Genomic DNA, 18,054 nt, shown 5'->3' with positions numbered 1-18,054 from the left:
TCAAAAAAAATTGGGGTAAATGGCTGGAGCTTACTGTTATGACTCCATAGATTTAACATAAGGGAAAAGAAAATTGATGGTCAATGCTACTCAAATGCTAGGCTATGATAAATCTGGTAATGTGAATATATAAAACCGACTAGTTTCTAGTATCTTCACAATATGTAACCTGTCAATGTAATGTACAATTGTACACGAAAACTTACATGTAAATGTGCTGGCGCTTCTGTTTTCATTCAATAAACTTGCCTGAATTAAAAAAAAAAAAATCACTCCCTATAGATAAGCAAGTAAGCTAGTATTACATCCTTAAAAACATTATGATGTAGTGTCAAAATATTCAGGAAATGGGTAGATAAGTGGAGGTCAGAGTAGGGGTAGTATTAGCCTGAACTGATCAGGCTTGTTTGAACGGTGCCTAGATGTAAAATTCAGTATGTAAAGGAGAGTGTCAACTTATGTAATAACCATAAAAAAACAGGTTATGGTGTTTGTCAACTGACTTTCTGCTATAATGCCCTTTGCTGGAACTCCACTGCTGCACAAGTTATATAGGTTAATGACAAGGTTATTATACAGATCAAATAAAGAAAAGAGGCAAAACAAATAAACAAGGAATAGAGGCAAAATTACTCACCACAACCAAAAGTTACTAAAAAAAATATACATGTATAATTTACAATAAAGCCTAAATAAAACATATCTTCCAAAAGCATTACATCAAACAAAGATATAAAATAGCCTATATAAACATGTTAAAGTCCATTTAATAGCAGCTGCGCCGGCCTACATTTAAATGCAGCTTTCCCAAGCAAATGAAGAAATAATGTACATTGTCTTTAGATAATAAATAAAGTATGAAAAACTATACTATATTGTCCTATATTTGCTGAGGGAAACACATGTGTTAAATGTGCACCCTTGACCTTAACATATGAATATATATTTTAATATCATTTTTTATTCATACAAGATGTGTATCCATAGATATCCTCAAATGCAGCAGAGTTAAGTTTTTCTAGAACTTTTAGGATTGCAATTTTATGTGGAATCCTAGGCACGGTAAGGTTGCTAAGGATTCTTTCATCTGCTTTATCACATCATCAGCCCAATTAGCTTGCTACAAATTTAAGAGCCCTGACTTTCTTCTGCCTTTTTCTCATCTGGGGTAAATATCTTAAGAAAGTCTAACTGGCATTACCCTATGAGCAGGGAGGAGACTCCCCACACTATTCCTGACAGTACAGAAGCCTTCGTTCCCTGCTCTTCATTAATTATGGACTTCTGAAATTCCCTGCTCCAAGAAAAAGGGAAAAATCATTTTTATTAAAAAAAAAAGTACACGAGAAAGAGAATAAAGCTGTAGAAAACGCCTGGCATTTCTTCATTTCCAGCCATCTGGCTTTCATTTCACACATTATTCCCCCCTTCCTCCACTCACACATCTCACAAATTCTTTTCACACAGTAACCCACGCTGAGTGATTGAATTGCTTGTTCTTCTATTTCTGTATGCGGTGGATGTCTGTTTAAAAACACTTTCCAAATTCTGTTCCTATTTAAAGGGTATTTTTTATAGGTTCTTTTCTGCTGAGCAATACGTTTTAGTGTGTGTACATGTGTCAGCGCAAACAAAAGGACTAGAAAGGTGTACCATACTTTAAGGCAGGGATCCCCAACCTTTTGAACCCGTGAGCAGAAGTAAAAGGAGTTGGGAGCACACTAGCATGAAAAATGTTCTTGGGGTGCCAAATAAGTTCTTTGATTGACCATTTGGTAGCCGCTATGTGGATTGTCAACCTACATTGAGGTTCTGTTTGACAGTACACCTGGTTTTTATAGAACCAAAACTTGCCTCCAAGCCTGGAATTCAAATATAAGCATCTGCGTTGAGGCCACTGGGAGCAACATCCAAGGGGTTGGGGAGCAACATGTTGCTCACAAGCTACTGGTTGGGGATCACTGCTTTAAGGGGTAGATTTATCAAAGTGTGAGATTAGAACTCACTTTCTATTCATTCCTATGGGATTTTTAGAATTGTATTTATCAATGTAGTTCACCGTTTGATAAATATGACTTTAAGGGGCACATTTACTATGGGTCGAATATCGAGGGTTAATTAACCCTCGATATTCGACCATCGAAGTTAAATCCTTCGACTTCGAATATCGAAGTCGAAGGATTTACAGCAATTCATTTGATCGATTAAATCCTTTGAATTGAATGATTCGAAGGATTTTAATCCATCGATCGAATGATTTTCCTTCGATCAGAAATTGCTAGGAAAGCCTATGGGGACCTTCCCCATAGGCTAACATTGGTGCTCGGTAGGTTTTAGGTGGCGAAGTAGGTGGTCGAAGTTTTTTTTAAAGAGACAGTACTTCGACTATCGAATGGTCAAATAGTCGAACGATTTTTAGTTCAAATTGTTCGATTCAAAGTCGTGGTCGAAGGTCGAAGTAGCCAATTCGATGGTCGAAGTAGCCAAAAAAACCTTTGAAATTCGAAGTATTTTTCATTCTAATCCTTCACTCGAGCTAAGTAAATGTGCCCCTAAGTGTTTTTTTCTGTAGTGACTTCATTAAATTGTGCACTCTAACTTTCACCTATTGATTGATAAATACATTTCTAAAAATCCCATAGCAATAATCTCCCTTTTTGATTCTACACCTAACATTTTGTTTTTTGATTTTAAATTAGATTTAAAGGACTAGTAACATCAAATTTTTTTTAAAAAAAGAAATTCGTTAGTATACATCGAAAAAAAACCCCACCAAGACAAATTACACTTTAAAATCACAAAGTCTTTATTAAGAAATAACTTACCGAAACTCCACTTGCGCTCCTCTTCAGAAAGCGATCGGGCGATCCATCGTGCGCCGCTTGATTTCTCCTCCCTGCCTTCCTTATAGGAGATAACCAGGGAGGAGAAATCGAGCGCCGCACGATGGATCGTCGCCGTGCCACCTTTTCTGAAGAGGAGCGGAGTTTCAGTAAGTTATTTCTTAATAAAGGCTTTGCGATTTTAAAGTTTAATTTGTCTTGGTGGTTTTTTTTTTCATTCTATACTAACGAATTTTTAAAAAAAATTGTTTTGATGTTAATTGTCCTTTAATTAGATGGCCTGCATTCAAAACTAAAGGCACAGGAAAATACTATGTAATTCAAAACGGAGTGGTGTAAGTCACTAGAACAGCTGTGGCACATCACCTAGTGTCATTAAAAAGGAAAAAAAATAATAAACAGTGAATTATAACTGTAGTGTGCCTTGGGTTTATACAGTGAGCAGAGGGCAGTTGAGCATGGCAGGGTGAAAGAGATCCAGATTTAAAAAAAAAATGAAAACCTGATTAGAAGTGATGATGATAGAGAGAAAATACATGATACTTTAGTTTTGTAGTATAATTTCTGGACCAAGTATCATCAGATGAAGTGTGATTCAGTTAATACGAAGTGTTTGCCTTTTTATTTCCATTATTATTACTGCCAGTGTATTCCATAGAGGTGTACAGCTGGAAATCAAAACATACCACAGCTGATGTATGTAATAAATTGGAGTTGGGTATATTTTGTTAAAAAACAAAGCATCTGTAGACATGTAAAAGGTGTATTAAAAATCCATATGCAAAGGAAAATTGAATATAGTTTAGCTGGTTGTCGCAATGTACAAATGATAATTCTAAAACAGCTGAACAGTGTGATGACTTGAAGAAGGAGAAATCACTTGTGTCAGAAGTGGCCAAGATCTAGACCAATAGAGCATCAGTTTGAGGTCATGTCGAAAAAACATTGGTCATCCTTTGGATTTTTCCTGGTTATATCTATTATATTTTTCTAAATAAAAAAATTACTTAAAGGGGAACTCCACAAAAACATGATTTAAGCTTTTGAAATGTAAACATAATTTCAAGCAACTTTGCAATATACGTAAATTAAAAAAATATGCAGACTTTTCATGATTTGTAATGGTTTCTGACAGTTCCCTACGCCTAGCCCCCTACTCTTCTGTTGATCTTTTGGACTACTTTGCTGAGCTGGCTGACTACTGTTACTTTGTATCAACAGCCATCTGTCCTCAGCCTGCATCCTCCAAACCCCACAATTCCCTGCACACGTGATTTCAATAAGGAACGGAACATCATCTTGCAATGCATTGTGGGTTATGTAGTTCCTGCATGCTGTCTGTAAGCTGTGGAGAAGTTTTTACAATTTGTAACATAAAGGAGCCACTGCAAAATGAACGCCTATATTCCAGAGCAGTTATAAATGTTAATACCAGCTTCTAACTGGCAACATATTTACTATAATTCCCTATCATGTTTTGACTGCCTGTATCACAAATTATAATCTGCAACAATTAATATATTGAAATAAATGAGTGAATGTCCCAGTGATTAATTAAAAAATAAATTATTAGACAAATACAGTATAAGGATGTTAAGACAAACACATACATATTTCAATCTTCCAAATGAACAAAACAAATATGATTATCTTTTTTGACTGCTTAATGTAGAGCAATTGTCTATTTGGACAGGCAAGCTTCGCATGCTAGGCTCTCCTCATAGTATAAAACGAATGGATATGGGACACATTAATTACTAATAAAAAAATAAATAAAAATGGACTTACCTTGGGGGACAAGCCTCCATATTACATGATTTCAAAAGAGGTGGAGGGCGCCTGGAGGCCACACACAGACTCTCACCTACTGTCACCCTTGTCTGTTTGTTCAGGCAAACCACTATAGCTTCCTGCAGCCCTACAAAAACATACCAAGTCAATGCTTACAAATCATGTAGACTTATTTAGAAATCATCTACTAAGGTGTGTGCTCCATTTATCTATGGATGATTAGAGCAAATAAAACAAGTGGGATTATTTTAACACCAATGAGCGCTCTTCAGTTACATCTGTGGGGGTGACCACAACAGTTAACTATGTCTGCTGTATATTACACTAGAAATCTATTCAAGCTAAAGTAATAAATTGGCACAAATGTGAAACATAAATCCTTACAGTACTAATGCAGTTGAAATTGCATGGATTTTGCATCAACCTGGCACCACATAAATGATAACTACTGTGCAGGAGGGATAACGTGAAGGAGGCTCAAGGGTAAGTGCAAGATTTCATTTCTACTTTGCTTTTGGCAGGCAGAAAACAAACTATAAAGCCAAGTGGGGCTGAAATTAAAAGTGCTGGTACCAACAAGGCACTAAAAACCAGATTTCATAATGGGCAAATTTGGGTTAGGATAATTTAATGCAGAATAAAAATGTGTCTTGAGAAAAAAATAGATATTGCAGAGTTCATATGTCTGGTTTTAATCAGCAAGATATTTACTTACTTGGAAGGGAAGACAGAGCAAGGAACAATTCTAACACTTGCTTCGATGCTACTGTTCTATACCAGTATGGTATATAGGATATATCTGTGAGAGGCTGCTTACCTCAAGTATATGCAGGGCAAACTTAGGACATACAAAATGCTCTTTGTTTTCAGTTAAGTAGTGCATCCCTACTATAGCTAAGCAAACTGCTTGTGGGACAATGGCATATGGCACATGGGAAAAAGGGTAAGTATGTGGCAGGGTCAGTACTGGTGCTATTCTGCAAGAAAATGCTTAATAGACTATATATCTGATGTGTGCCATTGTTTTCATTTTCCTCATTTTATCAAAAAGTAAAACAATTTTCAGTTTCAAAAACATCCGTACAGTTTCCAGAATACTATATATGCCATTTCACTTGTGGTTCCTGCCCTACTGCTTTCCAAAATCGTTTTATGATTCATGGCACCATTTGTAACATTATCTTACATATTTTTTACCAGCATACTATCTAAGGTGCCTATTACATTTAAATACAGTTTTATCATGTGCTAATTAGTCATAAAACATTTATGCAATGCAATTTTTAATTCCTCTGAATAATTTCTTGTGTGTATTTTCTATCCACACTGCAAATCTCTGTTGAATCTCCCATACAATCATTGTTTATGAAGAATATTATATTGTGAAGTAAAAAATTTTGTTCTATGTATGCATTTTTTCCATTAACTACTTTGTTTTGTTGCCATGATTGCTGTAAAATACTTTAATGACAAGTAAATACTTTCCCTTTCCTTCTTTTTTGTCCCAACTGTTAATGCTACACCAAACACCTGCAATACATATTATACACATTATGGGGTAAATTTATCAGAGTGAAGTTCCGCCACTAGAGTGAAATTCCGCAGCTCTCAATTCATTTCTATGGGATTTTGACGGATTTATCAATAGGTGAAAGTGAAAGTTCACCCTTTGATGAATACGCCTTTAAAAATCCCATAGAAATGAATGGGGAGTGGCGGCATTTCACTCTAGTGGCGGAACTTCACTATTAACTTCACTCTTTGATAAATATACCCCTATGTCTGTAAATTCTTGCGAAAATGATAATAAAATAATTTGAAAATATAATTTTTTTTTTGGCAGGTAAGGCTGTTGAAAAATAATGATGTTACAGAAACTTTAAATATGTCAAGTTGCTTCTAAATCCTTCTTACAATTACCTGAGGTACATATTTATTAGTTGCTGGACTACAGGGGGCAAATTTACTAAAGGGCGAAGTGGCTAACGCTAGAGAAAATTCGCCAGTGTGACGTCATTTCGTTACTTCGCCGATTTACTAACGGGTGCTGGCGTAAATTCGCTAGCGAAGTGGACCTACTCTAGCGCTACTTTGCACCCTTACGCCAGGCAAAGTTGCGCTATGGCAAAGGGACGTAACTACGCTAATTCACTAACTTGCGCATTTTACTGAACGTTACCTCTTGTGCCAGACTTGCCTTCGCCACCTCAGACCAGGCGAAGTGCAATAGAGTAGATAGGGATTGCTTCAAAAAAAGTTGCAATTTTGGAAGTCCCAAAAAAACGCTGGCGCCTTTTACTTTTTTAAGGGTGATAGGCTGAAAAAGATTGTAAATTTTTTTGGGGGTACCCTCCTCCCCCCCTACATTTTCTAAACTATACAGTGGGCACATGTATAGGTCAAAATAACAACTCTATTTTATCTTATGAAGCTTTCCCAGGCTTGTGTAGTGTAATGTATTTGCTGCTACACATACGTCCATTGTACTTTAACTTGGCGCTGTATGCAAATTAGGCATCGCTAGTGTAACTTCGCTTTGCTTGATGAGTTAATGCTAGCGCAACTTTGCTACCTTTCACCTCCCTGAGCGTAACTTTGGATTTTAGATCATAATTTTTAATATATAAGATCAAAACAATTGTTACATAATAAAGATTGGCATTGCTTGTTACATCACAGCCTTTCCTATCATAACATAATATGATAAGTTTCTTATTAATAAAAAACAAAATTGAATAGAATTCACCTGTTTTATGGATTTCTTGGCTTAAGGAGAGGAGCCAGAATTTCCCCAATTAAGTCACAACTAAAAGCTAAGCTGTTATTAACTATACTGTTGTAGTAACTAGAAAACTAAAAATTGTCTGCATTTTGAATGCTACCTTTTTCATCCAAAGACACAGTAGTCTGTAAGTTGTGAAACTGAATACCTCAAAGCTATTTTGATCAAGGAAGTATATACAGTGATTATAAGACCACCCAACATGGTTAAGGACTTAATCGCAAAAGTATCTCAATATGGTAAAATGTTAGGTTATTTTTTTCCTTTACTTTTTTTATGTTCAACTATTTTGCACAAAAAAAGTGTAAACAGTTGAAAAATCCAATCAGAAATATCAGTGAAACAAAATCATAAAACAAAAAAAATAAACAGGAAAATATTAGGAATTGTGGATGCAAGGCATACACAGCTCAGGCATGGATGTATTCTTCTGGTAAGAATGCATATATTTACTTTGTTTTAGAATGTAGTTGTTTCAAGTTGACAAAGTGCTGTGATAAAGAAGGTGTTCATTCTATGACACAGGCAGACCCAAACAAACACAGACAGGGCAAGGAATTATTGCTGATGCTATGAGCATGATGGTGTAAATAATGTTCCATACCAGGATGATCCCAAGTTATTTACATCATATCATGCCAACAAAAGATATAAACATAAATAAAAATAAAGAGATAAAATGCAATTAGTCTATAAGCACTCAATTTAAGCTGAGCAAAGAGTAATATGCTTTCCCTTTCCTGCTGTATAGTAGCATTTATATGCGATTTATGCACTAAAATAAATAAATTGGTCTATTATCAATGACAATTACTCATTTCAAAACCCTGTTCTTAAACCATATTTAAAAAGCTTCTGTCCAATTACACATAGATTTCTTAACATTCCTCTGGCCAAAAGGCCTTGCAACTTGGAAGCTTGAGGTGCCTCTGGGGTGGATCCGAGGTGCCTAAACTCAATGTTGTTGCAGATACTGTATAACATTGCACTCACACATATACCGTATATACTCGCGTATAAGCCGAGTTTTTCAGCACCCAAAATGTGCTGAAAAACTCAAACTCGGCTTATACGCGGGTCATACCTCCTTCCGCGGCCCCAGCAGGACTGTCTGTGACTGACTGTGTCGCCGCCCGGAGCAGGTCCAGGAGCTCCGGGCGGCGCGTCCTTCCCTGCCGGCGTTCGCTCCCAAAATGGCGGCGCCCATGGCCGCCACGTGGCGGCGGCGACACAGTCAGTCACAGACAGTCCTGCTGGGGCCGGGTCACGTTTTACTGTGACAGAGGGAAGAGCAGCAGACGTGAGGGCCGGGGTGGGGAGAGCGACAGATGGGGAGGGCAGGGGGGGGAAGTGGCAGAGGGAAGCAAACATGAAATAGGGGTAGACAGAGGACCCTTTAACAGGTACCTGCCCAGTGTCCCCCAATTGTTGCGGCCGGGTCACATTCACATTTTGAAATCTGACATGGGGCCCCTAGGCTTATACACGAGTCAATACATTTTTCCAGTTTTCTTAGGTAAATTAGGTACCTCGGCTTATACACGGGTCGGCTTATACACGAGTATATACGGTAGCTGTTTTTTTCTATGCTGTAGCTACTGTGTGAAATATTATAATACTTTCAGTGGAATGCTGTACTTGTGCAGTAGATCCATTAGGGCTCTATCCAAAGACCTAAAGGAGAGATGTGAGGCCAGTCAGTCTCTTCTCTCCCTGCCCACTTCTTAAAGAAACCCTGTGGAGAGCTTTGTCAAAACCCGCAGATTTCCCTAGCTTCTGCAAAGACTCTAGAATCCACAGGATTCAGCTAAAAACTTGGAGCCTTTCTTTTTTTGCAACCTGCACATGCACTTTGTAATTTTTTTTCTTATTTTTTGCACCAAGCACTTTTTGGGAGTTTTAATAGAAATGAATAGGTTGTTTAGACTAGGTAAATGTAACTATAAACCAGAAATTTATATTAAACAGGCCATTTCTATTGATCATTATATATATTTGGTTCTAGCTGCTTAGTTTTGGTCAGATAAATTGTTCACATAAAGCAATGGTCAGTTTCAAAAGCTAGACAATGCACGGCTAAATATAAGAGGGAATTGTAGAGAACAAGTGAAAATTTGCTTCACCTTTCATCTGTCAACAAGAAGAGAATTATATCTTTAGAAATAACTTCTTCTTGGCCCCTACTGTTCTAGATGAGTTTTTAATCAGTTGTGCATTAAAGGGAATCTGTTGTCATTTTAAAAATTTTTTGTTTTTTGCATTTTTATAAAAAACACACATCCATAAACACTGTCTGGCAAATAAAATGTTAATCCACAAATCCATGCATAAGTTATTTTAGTTTGTATTTTGTCATGGGGGCTTCCATTTCTGCTCATAACACATTCATCCTGTGCTGCTCTAACAGCAGGCACAGCATTACCTGTGTGCTTGGAGGCAGCCACTCTGTAATGAAAAGCCAGGTCGCACTACGACATGAGAATCTAGCTGTACACTCCCCCTCCCCTCTCTGCCCATGCCTGTGATGTTTGGAGGAGAGAGGTCACATGGTTTGCGGGAAGCAATTACTTTCACTTTCCTACGTTCTGCTCTACAGCTGCACTAGCAGCCCATCCTCTCACAGACACTATCAAAGCTCCTGCCGTTCTGTAAGTTTGATCTCTGCATTCCTTTGGAGGGGGGAACTTTCTCTCCTTGCTGCCTTCCTAGTTTGTTTTACTGGTTACTAGATGAGGTAAAGGAGCTGTGAGTTCCCTCTGCTATCCACCTCACACAGACCTTGCTCCTTTCCTGCCTGCAATACTTCTTTTTACATTAACTACTTACTGCCTCCTTTTCATGAGCTATTTTAACCCTTCCTAGACTTCCTCTTAAATTTTCCTGGTTTTCAAGTATGTCCTCCTTATTTTATCCTTTTTTCTATTCCCTGTCATCAGTCCTGGGAGTGTACTCCTGTGTTTCTGCCATTCATTTTTGTGTAAACAAATATAATAAACTATCTGTATAAAATATTTTTTCCAGTGTCCAAAATGAATTGTGTGTGTGTATATATATATATATATTTATTTTTTTAAACGTAAGTGGGGGCAGTGATCACAGGACTATCTTATTTCAGTCCTTCTGAAGTGGTGTCAGTGGGAGCTTATCTTGATACCTGCCTATTGTTCAATTGACAGGCTCAGCAGACAAGGCTCTATTTACATTACAGCAGCTTGTAGGAGGGAGGGGTAATGACATCACTCCAACTTGCAGTGCAGCAGTAAAGTGTGACTGAAGTTTATCAGAGCACAAGTCACATGACCTGAGGGCAGCTGGGAAATGTCCAAATGTCTAGCCCCATAGCAAATTTTAAAATTAGATATAAAAAAATCCATTTCTTGTTTTGAAAAACGGATTTCAATGCAGGATTCTGCTGTAGTAGCACTATTAACTGATACATTTTGTAAAAAACATGTTTTTCCACTACAGTATCCCTTTAAGCAGTAGTTGAATCTACTTTATTTTACTTTTCTTGAAAAAAAAAAGTCAGATCCTACAAATAGGAGATTAAAAAGGAAAGGGGGAGAAGGAAAGCAGAAGGGTGGTTAGAGATATGAATCATGAGCAATCTGACAAAACCTATGTGGATCTTCAAGCTCAACCAAATAAGGATCTTGCAATGTTTCTAACAAACATATTGGCATAATTGTTACATGATATTTGATGACAGCAGTGGGAAATACTGCAACTAGCAGCAGGCTAAATTACAAACTGTTTCCTTCTGGTTGTTACCTATGCAAGGTGAAAGATTGTATGTGAGATGATTCAATTTCAACCTCCTGAGAAAGTAAAAACAATTCAATTACCTTGAATAGTCTCATTGCTTTGGCTACATTAACTACAAAAAAGATGATTCAAGTAAAGCTCTACAAGAGAACATATATTCCCCTACCCAGTTCATTCATTTGCACTATATGGATAAATGCCTGCAATGTTGCAGTCTTTTCAAAATCAAAAGAAAAAATGAATACAACTCTGTTTATATAACACCCAATTCACATACTTTTATTTTAACTGTAATTAGTGTTTATGTCACTGAATGCAAACAGTTTAATTTAAAGGCTTTACTACTTTAGGTGAAACTATGTTGAAATGATTCAAACAGCAGACCTGGGTGCCTAATGGTTGGGTGTCCAGTTTTGTGAACTGAAGCAAACTTTTTGCACCTGTTATCGTGTGCATGTAAACTGTGAAGTGTAAATATCAACTTTAAAATAGATTAAAAGAGCAAAGTCACTCTTCTTCAGTAGCAGTAGTATTCCACTCAAGACAAAGAAAGATCCCAGGGAGGACTAAATTATTTTTTTTTCTATATTTTAAGTTCTTTCAATGCACTATTACTCTGTGGATAACTGTTAAGTCTTTTTTTATCAGAGAGCAGATGGAAATACTGAAATGTGCTATGGGTTACTACACCTGGACAAATCTATAATACAGATTTTATCTCAAGGTCCTCTTCCTTTTTTTGTCCTTTTCCCCATCCACAATGATCTCTCTAGTGTTATTCTCATGTTTTACAAAACCCTCCCACATCAGTATTTAAAGTATCTTGAAATCATTAAACTTTCCAGTTAATACAATTATCATAAAAACCACATTAGTGGTTATTATCCTATGACGTTGATGGGATTCTTTGCCTGCTCTGTTCCACAGCTGCAAAATGTATATGCCCTTCTGACTTCTGTACAGTAAATGCACAGAACATCTGTAGTGCCTGCTACTGTAACTTGCAAGGATGTACATCTTTCAGTTGAAACAGAGAGATTCCCTTGGGATATAAAACTTACTTTTCAGGACCCAAAGAGGTGTCTGTGTATGAATGTCTTAATTTTACATCTAGTATGCTAACAGGACAGAGTTCAGACAGAACATTCACAATTAATCACATGTGAGAAGTGCGTATTGCAAACACTGAATGGCAAGCCATGCTTCCAAGGATTTGGGGCTTATCAAATCAAAGGAAAAATGATTAACCTACTGAGAGAATGACATCAAAGACATCTCATAAAAAGTGGATTTTCAAAAGGGTTCAGTAACAGACATTTTACAGACTTTATGTCCTTTATGGGAATACAACTTGCTACTTTGCTAAATTAAACAAACTCTTATGGAAGACATACTGGGGAAGACGATCCTTCTAAAATATAAATCCAGTTTCCATGGCTGAATATAAGACAGGAAATAGAGGTCCTGTACAAAATCCATCCGTCCAAATCCAAGATGTACAATCTCTTTTAACCTCTTTATTGCTGGAGGCAATATTCCACTCAGAATTTCATCTAAATGGAATGATGTCTTTAATTTTATGCACAGGAAATAGGTTGTATTATCAGAGACAATCAAAAGCTCCATGTGGTTATAGAAAGGTATTTATTTCATATCCGCTTTGCCATAATATGGCCTTTTTTTAAAGTATAAATTACTCTAACATTAATCACATTCCAACCATATTTGAGTAATCTGTACATTTTAATAAAAGTGATCACATGTACAAGTTTTCCTATAAATTTACCTTATGTTTATAGCTGCAACTTTCTACACCCTTCTTGTTCTTCCCGTGCTAATCTCTCAGTTTGAGCCAAATTTGATGATAATAATAATAATTTTGACTACCTAGATATTCTTAACAATGTATTAACTGTGGCATTAGGTTAGAACTTTACGATCAGATCAACGCTCGGCAACAAAACGCACGCGACATGTCGGATGGAGATGCAGGTATCAAGGAGCAATTTTTGGGATAGGTCTAGTAACTCATAGCATTTATTGTTCAGCTGTTTGAAAACAACTATATGCTGCCATTTCTTACTAGATGTGTGCAAGCTGTGTGTCTTTAACATTATACAGTATGTATCCAGGAAAACGCTTAACCATAATAATCTCAAATGTCAAACTCTTACCTCCACCACAGGATTCTGAACACTCAGTGAATCCTTCATACTCCCAGTCATAAAGTTCTTCAATATCTTTCAGTCCTCCAAAGTTAAGCTCATCCTCCTCAGGATTATAATCTATAGCTTCACCATTGCAAGGCCCACCGTAACATGTTTGCTGTGTTTTGGGTTTGGTTCCTTCACACTCTTCAAGAGGAAGATCAGCAATTGTTTGTGCAAACGTCAACAAAACCTGGCACTTCACTGCCCGATGCTGGATGCCTACTCCACAAGAAACACTGCATGGGGACCAAGGCTCAGGAATAAACCTTAAACACAAAATCAATGGATAAACCTTACAATTCATTCTACTTTAAGCAGTACTGAAGAAAATAATTTAGGGCAGAAAAACTTGTATCTTAGTAAGCGAGGCACACATTTAATTCACCATTCTGCCAACTAAAATGTACTGTATAATAGAAGTATTGTGCTTTCTAATCATATGATCATGCTTAAAACATAAGCATTCTTTAGTTAATATACAAGGTGCAAATATATATATATATATATATATATATATATATATATATATATATATATATATATATATATAAAATCAAATTGTGTTTTTTTCATGAATCTAAATATTTGTGGTTTTCCTATATTTCTAAAAAACCTGTACAAATGTGAAATTTATTTAGGGTAAAAACCAAGAAAACCTCGAAGTCTCCGATCTCCAACCAGCGGCTTGTGAGCTACGTGTTGCTCAACAACCCCTTGGATGTTGCTCTCAGTGGCCTCAAAAATTTTTAATTTCATGCTTGGAGGCAAGTTTTGGTTGTATTAAAACCATACGTACTGTCAAATAGAGCCTCCTGTAGGCTGACAGTCTACATAGGGACTATAAAATAGCCAATCACTGCCCTTATTTGGCACCCCCAGAAACCTTTTTTAATGCTTGTGTTGCTCCCAAACTCTTTTTACATTTAAATGTGGCTCACAGGTATAAACGTTCTGGGGACCCTTGCTCTAAGGCAAAACATTGGCAAGTAAAAATTATTGAGGTGATATAGAAATCAATAGAAAATGCGCTGATCCTATTCAACAGTTTTAAATCAATTTGGATTTTTACAGGTTTTTTTCGCTAGGAATAGTCCGATAAACCCAAATTTTTAGCAGTTTTCTAGGTCATATTCATATTTTTTAGTGCATCGTTTAGTTCTTTTTTCCATTCATACTTTTTATATTCAGATCTTTTACTAAATTCAATGACAAGCGTGGTTTTAGCATTTGTGAGTTTAGGGGGAACATTTACTAAGGGTCGAATATCGAGGGTTAATAAACCCTCGAATTCGACCCTTAAAAGTAAAATCCTTCGAATTCGAAAGATTTACCGCAAATACTACGATCAATCGAAGTAAAAATCTAACGATTTGAAGGATTTTAATTGATCGATCAAACGATTTTTCTTCGATCAAAAAAACCTTAGAAAAGTGCTGGGGAAGGTCCCCATAGGCTAACATTGTACCTCAGTAGGTTTAAATTGCTGACGTATATAGTCAAAGTTTTTTTTAAAGAGACTATCGACTATTGAATGGTCGAATGATTTTTAGTTCGAAGCTAAGTCGAAGTCGTAGTCGAAGGTCCTAGTAGCCTATTCGATGGTCGAAGTACCCAAAAAAATACTTTGAAATTCGAAGTTTTTTTACTTTGAATCCTTCACTCGAGCATAGTAAATGTGCCCCTAGTTGTGGTTTCAAAAACCTAAAACTACTAAAATCCAACCTTTAATAAATAAGCCTCCACATCTTGTTACAAGATGAAGAACAGCTGCTACTAATTTGGAGCAGAATCAAGCTCCTGGGAAAAATGGTGATTGTATATGTGTTGTGCTTAGACTACTTTGTATAGCTGCTAATACTGTCCTGAACATAATATGGTTCAGCAGAACACTTAAGGTTTTTCTAATCAGTGATCAGGGGTGTCCACAAACTATTAAAAAAGTTCACATAATCTATGAAGAAAGAACAAAGGTGTCAGTAGAGCAAGAATCCAAGAAAGAATTAATATAAATGAGATTTATTTATGATATAAAATTATTTTAGATAATTTAAACTCTATCATACAGTAATTCAACTCCAGTATTGCAAATTGTAAATATTACACTTTGTTTAGCCGTCTTTCGTTGTACTGCTTAAACAATCCAGGCTGATTTGTCTGTTGTTAAACAATTAAGTGTGAATTATAAAGCGCAGACAATTCCAGGATCTAGAAGTGATGTCAAACTTGTGCTCTGGAACATGACTTACCATCAATAACGGTGCCAATCAAAAGGACAATTAACTAAAAATTACAGTAAAAGTTATGTCAACGTTAGAGGTGGGGGGGGGGCAGAGAAATGCAGTTAGGTTGTGAAAATAATCAGAAAAAATTACTTAAATTATCCATGTCCAACATGAAGCCCCCAAGCCCCAAGCATGATTCATTTAAAACTCCATGGGCTTTTTGGCAGTTTAATGCACAATGCAATTATATGTACAGCAGAAGACACAGGACCAGAACCAGACCCATTTACAGAGGCCAGAATCGGGATAGTAGGGCAACTGCTATAGGACAGGAATCTCTGCATATTCATAATATTACACCAAATAAAATGGGAAATATGTTAATGTTAGAGGCTAATGTCCTAGCACAGATGATGCACTTACTAATACTGCACAATTATCAGTTTACAACGAAAGCTAATAAATAAGCCCTGAGTATTACACAATGAAAAGAAAATTAAGATGAGTAGTGAAAAAATAAGCATTAGTGTTAATGTATATACAATACTGTATAAGGGAAATTTACTATACCCTGGGGTACAAGTCGGACTATGACACCAAGGGCCCACCAGAAAACCTTAAATCAAGGGCACACCAACTGAAGCCCTAAACCCTTTTCTCCTTATCAAGGAAAAACCTTAATATCTCCCAAGTTTGAGAGGTTTATTTAAAGCAGATCTGTCACCTACACATAAAAAGCTGTAAAATGAAAGTCCTTCATAAACATGCAAAATAAATTATTTTTTTCATTAAAACATCCATACATGTTATAAAGGTGTTTAAATATCTGCGCTATCAACCAAATATGATCTGCCCTGCCTCTATGCCTGAGGCATAGAGGCAGGGCAGTCAATTACTTCCACTTTCAAGTAAGCAATTCCTACATGTCACTGCACTCCTCACATTTCCCCTTCCCTCCTCAGGTTCTATAATTGTGTAGGGCACTGCGTATGGGCATTTGGTCCCCCATTCTGGTGCATACAGAACATTTTGCGGTGATACACAATTTGTCTTAACAGTGTTCACAAAATGGCTCCTGCCTGCTTGCTGTGATTCCAAGACTGAAGGAAACTAAATTTAAATACTTAATATAGGGGCTGATTCACTAAATTCGAGTGAAGGATTCGAAGTAAAAAAACTTCGAATTTCAAAGTATTTTTTGGGCTACTTCGACCTTCGACTACGACTACGAATCGAAGGATTCGAACTAAAAATCGTTTGACTATTCGACCATTCGATAGTCAAAGTACTGTCTCTTTAAAAAAAACTTCGACCCCCTACTTCGGCAGCTAAAAGCTACCGAAGTCAATGTTAGCCTATGGGGAAGGTCCCCATAGGCTTGCCTAACTTTTTTTGATCGAAGGATATTCCTTCGATCGTTGGATTTAAATCCTTCGAATCGTTCGATTCAAAGGATTTAATCCTTCGATCGTAAGATCGTAGCATTTGCGCTAAATCCTTCGACTTCGATATTCGAAGTCGAAGGATTTCAATTCCTAGTCGAATATCGAGCGTTAATTAACCCTCGATATTCGACCCATAGTGAATCAGCCCCATAGTGTAAGTAACATTGATTCTATTCAACTAACATAATAGAAAATAATTTGGAATTATTTCTTAGCATGACAGTTCCCCTTTAAATGTAACTGAATAATGTAGCATAGAAGACCTTAGTCATTTTCTTGATCCCATGACAGACTCATAAACTAACTTTCACACTGCTGGGAATAAATTAAACACATTGAATCTGGAAAATATAAAAAGTTCTACTGCTCCAATGCCCCTATTGGACTCTTGATTAATAGAGGCACACTACAGATCTATGTGGCCTTGTAAATTACCCCATTTATTTTTGATAATTTCATTCATTAATTATATTTCTGTTTATGCTTAGTCCTGCAGAAACTACCTGATTTGAAACCTGATTTGTTACTATAAAGGATCAAGATGAATTTGCCAGTTTGTTACATGATACATATCAAAATAATAATCAGTATTTGAGTAGCCTGTCAGCTGTATTTATCCAAAGAAAACATGCCTTCAGCACTTGGCTGGAATTCATGTGTCTTCTTTTTATTAGGCTTGAGACAAACCCTACTGCTGATTGTACAGCTTTAACCATCATGACTACCAATGAAAGCAATGGGCAGCCATTACATTTACATTGACTGACACTGGTGTAAATTGTGTGTCAGCAGTTTTCACTTTATTTATTTTAACTTTCATCATTTTTTATGTAAGCTTTAGAAATCGACTGCTTTGTGTCAAACAGAAGGTCTGAACAAGCAGTATTTTTGAGGTCAGGAATGCTAAAGTGAAAGAATGATTCAATCCATTGGTAACTTAAGAACTCCTTATCACATATTATACCTTTTCTTCTCCCCCTCATCTTCCCTGTTCCT

General features: G+C 36.6%; 1 protein-coding gene across 1 annotated transcript in view; it reads right to left on the bottom strand.

The window, feature by feature from the left end:
* The window catches only part of adamtsl1.S (ADAMTS like 1 S homeolog), a 161,466-nt gene that overhangs the window by 43,529 nt on the left and 99,883 nt on the right, over positions 1–18,054 (bottom strand). The window contains exons 14-15 of the mRNA XM_041580075.1: positions 13,356–13,657; positions 4,632–4,761 (exon numbers count right to left, since the gene is read on the bottom strand). Of these exons, the coding sequence (XP_041436009.1) occupies positions 4,632–4,761; positions 13,356–13,657 (432 nt within the window). The remainder of the gene's footprint in view (positions 1–4,631; positions 4,762–13,355; positions 13,658–18,054) is intronic.

The sequence above is a fragment of the Xenopus laevis genome, chromosome 1S, assembly GCF_017654675.1.
Source record: "Xenopus laevis strain J_2021 chromosome 1S, Xenopus_laevis_v10.1, whole genome shotgun sequence".
In the NCBI taxonomy this organism is placed as follows: domain Eukaryota; kingdom Metazoa; phylum Chordata; class Amphibia; order Anura; family Pipidae; genus Xenopus; species Xenopus laevis.
Note: the sequence above shows the minus strand (reverse complement) of the source record. Positions and strands in the feature narration are given on the sequence as shown.